Source organism: Ixodes scapularis, unplaced genomic scaffold, assembly GCF_016920785.2.
Source record: "Ixodes scapularis isolate PalLabHiFi unplaced genomic scaffold, ASM1692078v2 PGA_scaffold11__112_contigs__length_91849675, whole genome shotgun sequence".
Classification (NCBI taxonomy): domain Eukaryota; kingdom Metazoa; phylum Arthropoda; class Arachnida; order Ixodida; family Ixodidae; genus Ixodes; species Ixodes scapularis.
In genome coordinates, this window is record NW_024609837.1 from 48511830 (window position 1) to 48524805 (window position 12976).

At 46.5% G+C, this 12976-nt stretch overlaps 1 protein-coding gene across 1 annotated transcript; it reads right to left on the reverse strand.

The window, feature by feature from the left end:
- Nucleotides 1-5386: 5386 nt before the first annotated feature.
- On the reverse strand, nucleotides 5387-6220 carry LOC120844127. The gene is made up of 2 exons (XM_040215749.1): nucleotides 5978-6220; nucleotides 5387-5875 (listed from the first exon to the last, which is right to left on the reverse strand). Exons 1-2 carry the CDS (start codon nucleotides 6218-6220, stop codon nucleotides 5387-5389), a joined length of 732 nt encoding a protein of 243 aa, XP_040071683.1.
- Nucleotides 6221-12976: the final 6756 nt, after the last annotated feature.

Below are 12976 nucleotides of genomic sequence, written 5' to 3' on the forward strand. Positions count from 1 at the left end.
GTCCCAGTCGTCAAGAAGAACGGCGAGATCCGGATCTGCGGGGATTACAAATCCACCGTGAATCCTGTGATTGATGTGGACAGTTATCCTTTGCCCAGAATCGAAGAGCTGTTTGCAACGCTGGCGGGAGGGCAGCTATTCACTAAACTTGACCTAGCCAAAGCGTACTTACAAGTTCAAATGCACGAAGATTCAAAGAGGTACTTAACCTTGAACACGCATTCGGGGCTTTTTCAAGTCAACAGGCTTCCTTTTGGAGTAGCGTCAGCTCCAGCAATATTTCAACGAACGATGGATCAGGTACTACAAGGCCTGACGCACACCACCTGTTACATTGACGATATCCTAGTAACAGGAAGAACAAAAACGGAGCACCTGAAGAACCTCAAAGAGGTTCTCAAACGCCTTAAAAAGAATGGCATCCGACTTCAAAAGGAGAAGTGCGAGTTTTTCAAAAAAGAGGTGTCCTACCTAGGCCATGTCATCAGCAGCGAGGGACTACGGACACTGGATGACAAGGTGGCTGCTCTACGAGATGCACCCGAGCCAAAGAACGAAGCAGAGTTGCGCTCCTTTTTGGGGTTAGCTAACTACTATGGCAAGTTCATCCCAAACTTGGCAACCATCTTGAGTCCTCTGAACCTCCTGCTGCACAAGGATGTCCAGTGGAGTTGGAACGAAGAATGTAGAAAGGCCTTCAAGACTCTGAAAGAGAAGGTGACGTCAGCACCAGTGCTGATTTACTTTGACCCAACTCTTCCGATTGTGTTGGCGTGCGACGCCTCAGCGTACGGCGTAGGAGCGGTGTTGTCCCACATCATGAAAGACGGGACAGAAAGACCCGTATCGTTTGTCTCACGAACACTGTCTACGCATGAGAAGAACTACTCGCAGCTTGAAAAAGAGGCCCTTGCCATTGTTTTTGGTGTAAAAAGGTTCCATTACTATCTGTATGGGTACCCCTTTACACTAATAACCGACCAAGCTCCACTTCAAAAGATTTTGGGACCTACGACTGGAGTTCCGACGATGACGGCAGCACGCCTTCAGAGATGGGCTTGCAGACTGGCAGGACATCGATACAACATCGTTTATCGTTCGTCTAAAGAGAACGCCAACGCCGATTGCCTTTCAAGACTCCCGCAAGCTGCGAAGACTTCAGACGAATTCGTCGTAGATGAAACCTACGTGTTCTACTGCGATTATTTCAGCAACTTACCAGTGAAGAGCACAGATATTGCAAAGGCTACGTCCCATGATCCTGTCCTAGGCCAAGTCTTGGAGAAAGTTCTCAAGGGCTGGGGAAGTGAAAAATGCGCAGAAGAGATGATACCATTCTTCACACGTCGGTTGGAACTATCGGTTCATCAAGGCTGCCTAATGTGGGGCCTACGGGTAATTGTTCCCCTAACCTTGCAAGAGAGAGTCCTTAAAGAGCTGCACAGCGATCACTTCGGTATCGTTCGAAAAAAAGAAATAGCTAGAAGCTATGTGTGGTGGACCACCATCGACAAAGACATTGAGGACGAAGTGGGAACCTGTAAGCAGTGTCAAGTGCAACGAAATAACCCAGCACAGGCACCGTTACACCCGTGGAGTTGGCCAACACACCCGTGGGAAAGAGTCCATATAGACCTGGCTGGGCCATTCATAAACAAGATGTTCTTCGTGGTAGTCGATGCACATTCTAAATGGCCAGAGGTATTCGTGTTGAACTCAACGACGTCCGAAGCCGTGATAAAATGCCTGCACCAGTGCTTCGCACGCTTTGGACTGCCTGTCAGCGTGGTATCAGACAATGGGCCACAGTTCGTGTCTTAAGAGTTCAAGACCTTTGTCAAGACAAACGGTATTGTGCACATTACGTCTGCACCGTATCACCCGTCGACTAACGGATTGGCAGAGCGATTCATCCAGACCATGAAGAACCACTTAAAGAAGACAACGTCTGAGGTGTCTATTGACACCAAGGTTTCGAGGTTTCTTCTATCCTACAGAAACACGACTCATCCAACAACCAAAGAGTCTCCGGCCAATCTAATGATGCGGAGAAAGCTGCGAACTAGACTAGATCTTCTGAAACCCACCGTTTCGGACACAGTGGCGAGGTCTCAGTTCAAACAACAAAGGGCGAGGCCGGAACACGAATGCACGCTGACAGAGGGTGATGATGTCTACGCGAGGAACTATCGAGGATCGTCAAAGTGGACGCGTGGTACTGTCGTTTCTCAAACAGGACCGGTATCCTTTCAGGTACAGGTGTCCCCCGGCAGGATATGGAGACGCCATCAGGATCAGCTGATCCCGGCTCAGCCGCAACGAGAGCAGTCACCAGACAGTACTCACATGTACAAACCGGTGTGTGTCCCGACATCATCGGAAGAGATTTCAGTGGCCAACAACCAACAAACGCGTCCTAATCCTGGAGCGTCAGCGGTCATTGTCGAGGCCGAGGACATCGAGACGCAGACTCCCACAACAAGGTCGGGGTCGAGCGACGTAACGGGAGACATGACGGATGAACATCTCAAAGTGGGGCGGTATCCTACTCGAATCCGACACCCACCAAAGCGTTTTGCAAACCAGTTACTACCTTTGGTGGTTGCTTAATTAAAGGGGGAAAATGTGATGTTCCTGACATACGCACTCGTAAATAAAGAAGAAGTGTTGGGGGAGCTCGAGAGATCGAGGCAGGATCTCGGGGCACAACGCTTATGGAATGGCTATGGTTCTGCTGTCAATCATTGACGTCCTAACATAACAGTCATCAGTGACGATGACGTCAACGGGGGGTTACGTGACCTCGGGGGGGGTCACGTGACCGCCCCCCTGAGGTCACGTGGCCTCGGGGAGGGGTCACTTGACCCCCCCCAGGTCAGGTGACCTCGGGGGCCGGTCACGTGGTCTCGGGGAGGGGTCACGTGACCGGGGGAGGTGGGTCACGTGACCTGGGTAACCATCGTGACCATCGTGAGGATAACCCTAGTGACCCTCGTGAGGATAACTCTCGTGACATTCGTGAGGGTACCTCTTGTGACCTTCGTGAGGGTAACTCTCATAACCCTCGTAAGAGTAACTCTCATAACCCTCGTGACCCTCGTGAGGGTAACCCTTTTGAGCGTAATTAACCCTCGTGAGGGTTACGAGGTATAGTAAGCCTCTTAGCCCTCGTGATCCTCGTGAGGGTAACCCTCGTGAGAGTAACCCTCATAACCCTCGTAACCCTCACGAGGGTTAAGAGGGTTACTCGCGGTTACGCCGACGGCGACGGCGACGCCGACGCCGTTCAAGTCGGGAACGGGCGCCTAAGAGCTGCGCTCTAAAAATACTGCTGTTTAGCTACGTTAACTAATTTCTTTAAACAAACATTATACAATTTGCATTTAGATTGAAGGCTTAGATTAAATGGATTGCGTTTTAGTTTTTAGAGCGCAGCTCTTAGGCGCCCGTTTCCGGCTTGAGCGGCGTCGCCGTCGCCGTTGGCGTCGCCGTCGGCGTCCCCGTCGGCGTAACCGCGTGGTGCATTATGGGTAAATTTCCCCGCTAAATCTAGCGGAAAATTTCCCCGCTAAATCTAGCGGAAAAAATTTCCCCGCTAAATTTAGCGGAAAAAATATCCCCGCTAAATCTAGCGGAAAAATTTTCCTGCTAAATCTAGCGGAAACAATTTCCCCGCTAAATCTAGCGGAAAAAAATTGCCCGCTAAATCTAGCGGAAAACTGACCCCGTTAAATCTAGCGGAAAAAATTTTCCTGCTAAATCTAGCGGAAACAATTTCCCCGATAATCTAGCGGAAAAATTTGCCTGCTAAATCTAGCGGAAAAAAATTCCCCGCTAAATCTAGCGGAAAACTGACCCCGTTAAATCTAGCGGAAAAAATTTCCCCGCTAAATCTAGCGGAAAAAATTTCCCGCTAAATCTAGTGGAAAAATTTCCCCGCTAAATCTAGCGGAACAAATTTCACCGCTAAATCTAGCGGAGAAAATTCCCCCGCTAAATCTAGCGGAAAACTTTCCCCGCTAAATCTAGCGGAAAAAATTTCCCCGCTAAATCTAGCAAAACAATTTTGGTCACGTGACCTGGGGAGTCACGTGACACCCCGAGGTCACGTGACCCCCTCCCGAGGTCACGTGACCTTTGAGGGGGCACGTGTTTGCCCCCACGTGACCCCACCAAGGTCACGTGCCCTCGGGGGGGGGTGTCACGTGACGCCCCCCCCCCCCCCCCGAGAACACGTGGCCCTTAGTACCCTTCCCTCCTCCTCCTCAAGAGCTGCGCTCCAATTCGATGTTACAGGAAGTGGTAAACGACTTTCACTTTTTTATACATATTGTTTTTGTGATTGATAGATCGCTGTAGTCCGTACGTTAACCGGGGGCTTTTTCTGGCTGATCTGCGAGATAGGATTTTGGTTTTCGTACCTATTTGAATGGAAGATTTTAGTGTTTCTAAAAAGTTGTCTAGTTTTAGGTCTGTCGTGGGCGCCTGGTATACGCGCTCCCATGACTTCGTTTTTGATGTATTTATCATTACGTTGTAATCGTATATCTGAGTAGTTTGTGTTATCGATTGTGAAACCTTATGTGTATTACAAAACAGCGAAAATGGGTGTATGGTCAGTTATGTCGCTTGCAATAGTGCTAATTGTAAAGTCTGTTGAATGACAAGACGTAATTATGTGATCCAAGGGGCTGTGTTTTGTGTCGCTAAAGCGGGTAGTTGTTGTTATGCATTGTTGTAGTCCGTAGACGGCTAGTGTATCTAGGTATCTGTAAAAGACGGATGAATCAGCAGACGTGTGAATGATTATGTCGCCTATATTGCTGCCATTCGAATTAATTTGAAAAACGTTTTTGAGGGTTTCATTTAAGCTGCCTAAGAAGTGCTCAACTGCATAAATGACGCCAATGAGTGTATTTTATGTTTTATCGGGAACTACACTAGGTGATTTCGGATTTGGCGGAATTTCTATAAATGGTGATTCACAAAGATTAGATGATATATGAATGCCATCTCGAAGTCTGAAAGTAAGTGTATTTTTTTATTTAAAGAGACATTCCCCCGTGTGATTTAGACGGAAACGTTATTTCTTGTGGTTCGCGATGACCATATATTATCTGATAGCCAGGGATATTCAAGTTGTAATTCGTGTTATTGCTGAGCCATGTTTCAGAAAGTCCGATAAAGTGAAAATCATGTTTTAGGGTAGATAATAAGCAAATCAGATCGTCATAATGACTACGTGAGCTTCTGATGTTCATATGGAGTGCCGATAACTCTGATGAAGTGGATGTCTGTCTGTAAAATAGGTCTGGTTCAAGCAAGGATATGTTCATAAGGAAAAGAAAAAGTGAGAAACGAAGAGGGACACAGAAAGATTTAGAAGCTAGACAAAGACGCTCAAATCATCCTGAGACACGATCTTGTGAACTGAGCTCCCATTGGTTTTTCTGGCTTTAATAACACATTGGTCAGTCCACAGGTGCATCCATTCCTTGTCTTTCTTTAGGCGCAGTACCGCAGAGAAGAGTTTTTTGTTTAGAGGAGAAAGGTGGTCATTAAAAAAAATTTGACGCGGTTCCTCTTGTTGGTTCAAATCTTTGCTTGTGATGCGAGCGCGGCGTGCCTTCTTTTGGAAATCATTCTTATGATCCCTCGAGATGAATCTCGGGATTATGTTGTGAGCGTTTGGTTGACTTGGGGTGGGAACCCGGTGCACGATGTCGATGTCAGTTTTAGTGATGGGACAGTTGATGTGGTTACAAATGTGCGATAGAAGCTCTCCGAGATCTTCGGTCGGGTTGTTGGGCACGCCACGGATCTCAACGTTGTTGAGACGTGAGTACTGCTCGAGTTGAGCGACCTGCTGTGTTAGCTGTGTGTTGTTTCTTTCTAATAGTTCCTCTTGTAGGTTCATAGGTTCCTAGGTAGGTTCCTAGGTTCCTCGGTAGGTCCGAAAAGTTAACGTTTAATTTACTAGTTGATTGCTCTGCTTCAGTTTTGTGTTGTCTGCACTCAAACTATCACACTTTGCTTTCAGCTCTTCGATATCTTTGTTCATGAAGGCCAGACTATTCTGAGCCTCATGCAGTTCGTTCCTCAAAGTGCGGAATTCTTTGTTTGCAACATCAAACTCTTTTTTAAACTCAGCATTTCGATTTTTTAGGTCATCCCTCCCCAGTAGCTGAACTTCTTTCGCCAGCTCTTGGTTCGTTGGCATACTGCTTGAAACAACAAGCGTTACAAAATAGGGAGGCGATCTAAGTAGCTGGTACGATGCGTTTGTTGGTAAAACGACTTGCACGTACAGTCGGGGACAAAAGTCTCCAAGACGTGCGAGCGGCGACTGAAACTCATTGCTCTGCCATCTGCCGGCGGGTCGCCTGGTTTAGAGATTACACAAAAGCGCATGCGCGTCCTACTATGCCCGCAAGTATGTGTGTTTTTCGGCTTTTCTGAGGCGCGGCGTCTAACTCGGAATCGGGCGCGTGGTACCGCCTCGGAGATAGCGCTCGCGGCTGACGAGCGCCTGCTACACATTCCGAAAATGGAGATACCGTCCGAGGCATTGCACCGCATTTCGCCGTGTCAGCGCTTCTTGCTTTATAACCAGCTGAGCTTATCGCCCAGTTGAGCAGCCGTGACTCCTTGCTTCATAGGTGCCATGTCAGTAAGCGCTATCCCCGAGGCGGTACCACGCGCCCGATCCCTAGTTAAGCGCCACGACGCAGAAAAGCGGGAAAACAGACATGCTTGCAGGCGGACTTGTACGTAATCCGTTACAAGTAACGAAATTACTTGTAATCCCTTACATTTATCGGTAATTTAGTAACGGAAAAATTACATATTTTCTAGAGTAATTTTAAAGTAATTCCCTTACATTTTTTACGTAACGGATTCCTTGGAATCCGTTACAATTTTCAAGACCAGCCCCCCCCCCCCCCCCCCCTTTCTAAAGAAAAGGTTGTTTTCATTATGGTAAAGTCGAGCGCAGTGACACTGTCACGCAGAGGGAGGTTTGACACTTTTCAGTTCCGCAAAGCCTTTTTTTTTTTTTTTTTTTTGCAACACCAAGCCCCTGAATCTATTATTTTTAGACAGTAACAGTAATGCCCAAAAATCCAAATAAACATTTTTTCAGAAAAAAAAAGGGAGGGGGGGGGGGAGTTATATCTTCTTTTTTATACTGTCTGTTTTTTCTTTGCTATCGACGGCGGGGAAAGGGAGACACCCAGTGATTGTATGCCGCTTCGGGAAGCTCAATGCGTTAAGTACACAGACACGAATTAACAATGTCCCTCTCGGTTATAGTGACTACGACCATTTTCATAATGTCACAACAGGATAGAACAAGCTCCGTCTATCGTAAATCCACTAAAAGAGATGTGATAATATGTGAAGGTGTTATTGCCACAAGCATCCACGTTCGTTGATGCACACTTATCATCATTCTTAGAAAACAGGATGTATTGTTTTCTGCTTCTTTCACCATATTTGACCCTGTTTTAAAAGCTACTCACTTTTTTGTAGTCTAACTTCTAGGGTTGGCCCACTTTATTTGTGAATTCCAGCCAGGTTATCTGCATCTCAGTTACCCTTCTTGTGAGACAGCTTTTGGCGAGCACTTGGAAAATGGTAATGGTCTTCCTTTTTCTTCTTCCTGTTTTTACCCCAGCGGGACGCATCTTGTCTCAAGCAGATATTTTTACAAAGAAAACATAATGGTGGCTGACGTAGACTTGATATTATTGGCTTGAGGAGCCGCCATAGCGCGGCTTACTTAGTACTCTGCCTTTTGCTGCCTGTGGCATCAGCGGACGTCTATCTGAAGGACACCGGAGGAAACTGCAGTCGGTCCGTGCTTCGTGCGTTTTTGAACGGCACCAAGAACATGGCAAACGTGCGTTTACATTTCCTTGTTTTAACCAACGTTCTAATTAATTGTTGTTATGAGTGTCCTGTTTTTTTTTTGTTTTTTTTTTCTCAATTACTTATAGTTAAACATTGGAAACTTTTTCTTGTTCACCAACGTTTCAACCGAGAATCGACCTGTTCAGAACCAAAGGAAGAAGAATATCGAGCCAAACTTTATTCATTATTTAATTATCACCTTTTACCAACTCTACTAAAACTCTCGAATATCAGGCAACGGCTGCAACGACGAAGCTTTGTTCTGTCTTCGAGGTAAATAGTACTTCCATTGCTTCGCTGTAAAAGCTCAATGCAGAGCATAAAACATTCGTGAGGCACAAGATGGCATTCACATCCAGTGCCTCAGTTGGAGTCAGATCAATTGGTGTTCAGCGTAGCAGCCGACATATATATATATTGAGTAAGAAATAAGGTAAAATGTCTGAAGAGACTTTTCGAGAGTCAGCTGTTGCTCGAAATATTCAAGGTCAATAAATCGAACAATAAGAACTTGAATAACCTTCTTCCCTTTGTTTCTTAATTAAGGAAAATATTGTTGAAAGTAACGCCACGAAAGTAACGGATTACTTTGGGGGGTAACGGGCAGTTACTTTTATGGGAGGGTAATTGTAATTGTAATAAATTACAATTTAGCCTTGATTAATTGTAAATGTAATTCCTTACTATTTGTCAGTAACGTGTACAAGTCTGCTTGCAGGCACAGTAGGACGCGCATACGCTTTTGTGTGATCTTGAAACCAGGCGACATGCCGGCAGATGGCAAAGCGATGCGTTTCAGTCGCAGCTCGCGCGTCCGGGAGACTTTTGTCCCCGACTGTACCTGTTGGAAGGCGAAACAATGTATCAGCTCCGGCGGTGAAGGTGCTGGCTGCTTAGATCGCCTCTCTATGCCCGAGACAGCCGCTGTGGTCTTCCTTTTGAAGTGGGACACCGGGTGTTGCCGTCGCCGGAAGCAGGGGTGGCGGCGCTGCACGTGGCGGTACGGGTGATGACAGGGCAGTGATAAGAGGTCGATCTGTTGGAAGGCGAAACAGTGTATCAGCTCCGGCGGTGAAGGTGCTGGCTACTTAGATCGCCTCTCTCTCTAAGGGAAGAGAAGGGAGCCATCGATCCGTGTCTCTGAGGTTTACAGCATCAATGTCTTCGTGTGCTTCGTGGTCTGCGTAGTATTGTGGAAACCACTTGCACCAAGACAGCACAGATGAAGTTAACTTTCTGCAAACAATTAACCAGAGGTTTTGATGGTAAGCAGTGCACCCATTAACCTTTTACTACGCAAAGCCGGAACGCAAAGCCATTAACCTTTTACTACGCACTTAAACCGGAACGTGCCCACCGAGACTTCCGGTCACCTCGCTTCACCGGCTCCCTGCTGCGTCCGCGACCAGTCTGCGACGTAGCTATAGCTTAGCGATTCTCTTATGTTTTGTTTTGTTGTAAATTTCGCGTTTCTCACCGCAATAACATTCGCATCGGCAGCTATTCGCAAAGGGACCCTCCTCGACTTCCCGGTAAGGGAACGTGTTGTAGCGTCCTGGACGCAGCCTGCGTTCGGGAACCAACCTGCTCTCTGCCGTACGGATGCACTGTTTTCTGGCAGACACTGAAGCGAACGGTGTCGTAATTTCAGGCCATGAAAAGGGGCAACTAGTGGCCCAATGAAAACAGCTGGATGTGTTCAGCACATTTTATACATGGTGAGCCATAAGCTTTCTATATCTACCGAGTTGTGTTTGCCCGCCTCGGTGGCTCCGTGATAAAGCGCCGGCCTACGGGTCACCGGTTGGCGGGTTTGAATCCTGGCCTAGGTCCCGCAATTGGTCGGAAGCTTATTATGTAGAAAGCGCCGTGTAACCGAGACTTCGACTGCGCGTCAAAACATCTCGAATCTTTCGCTGGGGCGTGCCAGATGCGCATCATTGGGTCGACACGGAGAACCCCCCAATTCGTTTATAACCGAGTGGTGTTTCGAACACACCGTGCCTTGCGATCGGACAGACTTCGTAAGGTGCTCGTGCGTAATACTGAATTACCAAACATATTTAAGTACAAAAGTTATGGTTTTAAACCAAACACTACAAATACAAATTGTACTGATTTATTTACCAGAGAGACATTTAAACTACACAAAGAGACTTTAAAGCAGAAACTACCGACACAATTTGTACAGCTTTATTTACCTACAAGGCGTTTCATTCAAAGTAGCGAGTGACTTGCAGTAGCATTACCGATACAGGGATCACCGGGTAGTGCAGTTTGTATGATGTTGTGCTTCTAACTGCGGGAAATGTGCTTCGTTTATGTCAGCCTTCCGCAGTATTAGTGTTAGATTTACCCCGGTTGTAGCAGTATTCGAACACGCGCATGCAATCGAGTTCGGCGAACTCGATTCCTGAAGCTGCATGTTTGCTCGATTTTACCACTATAAGGTGAACCTAAGTATACAGATGCGTGCAACAGTTCTCCATGCAAGGAGATGAAGCGATCTTGTGCAGTGTTTTTTTTATTAAAGTCTAGAAGGTATGTGTTTTTATTCCTTTTCCCAGGAAAGCCGTCAGATGAGCTGGTCCCTCCTGACTATGAGCCATCAGGTTTACCATTCGGAAACCCCCACTAGGCAGACTGTACAAAGGTACAATCGACAGCAGGCGAGGTCCGTAAAACAAGCAGTTGCCAAGCCGGAAAACGGCACGACTAACCCGGCAGCAAGCGAAGTGGTGAGATGTCAGGAGTCCAGAGCCAGATGTGAGGTGTCGGTAAATACCATGCTGACCAGCAAGAACATTGGAAGCCTTGTGGGTGACAAAGGGTATGCTTAAGCCTGCTCTTGCCAAAACAACGAAATCGTTTTAGGAAACTAGCAAGCTATTTAAGGAGTACGAAGCTACCCACCAAAACTTAATTGCTGGGTTTAGCAGTAATTTTGCCACACGAGATACACTGAACTCTGACTCTCGAGTCAAGTTCTACTTTGGAATTATAAGTTTGAACATGTTTGACATGTTGCTTTCGTCTTCTTTTTTTTTTAGCGCTTGGCAGTTTTTGGTAACGCGCCTACTGCCACAGTATATCGAATTATATTGAATTAACAGCGCAAATACGACGAGGAAGGATACTGCCACAGGATAGCTTGTGCTTATGCTATTGAAGCTCAGGCTTGGTTTGCTGAACGAGGCCCTTGCCTGTAGGTTTAGGGTGTTCATCAAGACTGTTACCTCAGTTTTGATGCCTGGCTAGATGTGCTTTCAAGCAACTTTGTGAAGCTAATTTAATGGCCCTCAGAAGAGCAGTACAGCGTAATCTCCCATTTGTTTTCCACGACCCCTTTTTTCACGGATGTGATTGGTGTACATCACTGTGCCGATATTTTTATTCAGGAGCCATCCTGCATGCTTTCGTGAAGCCAGACATACTATACGTGTAAACATCACAACACTATCAAAGTACTCATCACCGTATCTCCTAGAAGAGTCATCACTTTTATGTCAAAGGCATGGGGAGGGCAGGGCGGCTTTCAGATGAGAAGTTAACTTTGAAGTCAACACTTTTGACACATCTGGAGGAGGGAGATATGTAGCTTGTAGGACAGGGGCTTTCTTTGCCAAGTAATGTTTGCAGCAAAAGGCGCCAAGTTGCTAATCCCCGTATTGACAAAAGAGAAAAAGCAGCTTTCGGGTGCTGAAGTGGCTCTTTCCCGCAAGTTGTGTCGTGCTCGTATCCATGATGAACGGGCAGTAAGGTGGCTCGAAGTTTTCCTCAGCTTTCAGACAGTGCTGCCAATTTATTTATTTTCAAAGTCAGACGATGCGGATATGTACAGAATCGATAAGGCATTGATTGTTTGAGCCGCCTTGACAAATGTCCAACCAGCTCTGCTCAGGAAGTAGATTTTCCATGAAACATACTGAGTTCAGCACAACTAACTGAGTCCTAGAACTTGTGAACCCTAATCCACACAGCCCCGCTGAGTCGGCAGATGGTCAACCCCCATGTGGCAAGAGTTACAGGCTGGTTCATGTAAAAGCTGGTTGACACACTTACAACCGAATACGACACAACCAGTTTTTAAACAACTGGCGACTTCTGGCGACATGCTGCGCTGCTGTGCGGCTGGTCGTTAGAAGTCGCAGGCGGTTTAAAAACTTGTTCTGTCGTGCTCCTTCGTTAAGGTGCGAACCAGCTTTAAAAAAAATTAAGAAATCAGCCAGTCTCTTCCGAAACAGTGTTTCATTTTGTTGCGCAGAAATTTTGTTACGTCATTTTGTCTCCATGGCACTGCTGTTCTTATTTTTCTTTTCTTTTTGTGCTAGGTTTACGTGTCGTACCTCTTTTTCTCTCATGCTGATTCGCAAGTAATTTTATAAAGAGACTATGAAATGATAGCGGGAATGGATAGTGCACAGTTTACATTGACATAATTACCGACACAAGCGTAACACAAGTATACTCGCACATTGCCACTGAGCCGGAAGTTCCGCGCCTGAGCTAAAAAGTGGTCTACTAAAACTCTTTAATAAGTTGCCTGTGCTGAGTGACCTGCTTCATCTACCGATATGTCACCGTACTTCGAGAACAATAAACTTTATTTGCCACATTCTCGGCTGCAACCAGTCCCTGATCATTAAAAACAATATCCCTCTTGTTTCTGCCCTTTCTTACCACTGGTCATTTCCTTTCAAAACGCCAGTAGGGATTTTGACGCCGACGCTGTTAGGAGTCATGATTTGGAATGAGAAGAACCGACGTCTCTACAAAGGGCACAACGAGCCTGCATTGACGGAACATACGATTGTCACACCATACCTGATAAACCGCGGCGTTTCTTTTGTAAGCAGTGACTGTACACGCCAGGCAGTTACGGGTCAAGTATCCGCATACGTAGAACCCTCTACGAAAATGACTCTCCCGATGGGCCCTTGCGTGCTCGCAAAGCTTCTCAGTTCTTGTGTCAGGCGGCGTGTTCTGCGGTGAAGAGGCGCTGCGAAACAGTGCCAGGTTGACACACGGGAGCTCAAATTCAATTTTTTGGTCAATTTATAAAAAA

Coding starts and splice junctions, on each gene's coding strand:
- LOC120844127 (XM_040215749.1), bottom strand. CDS start 6,220: ATGCCAACGAACCAAGAGCTGGCGAAAGAAGTTCAGCTACTGGGGAGG. Junction 5,876..5,977: donor TGAAGCAGAGCAATCAACTA/GTAAATTAAACG, acceptor AACAACACACAG/CTAACACAGCAGGTCGCTCA.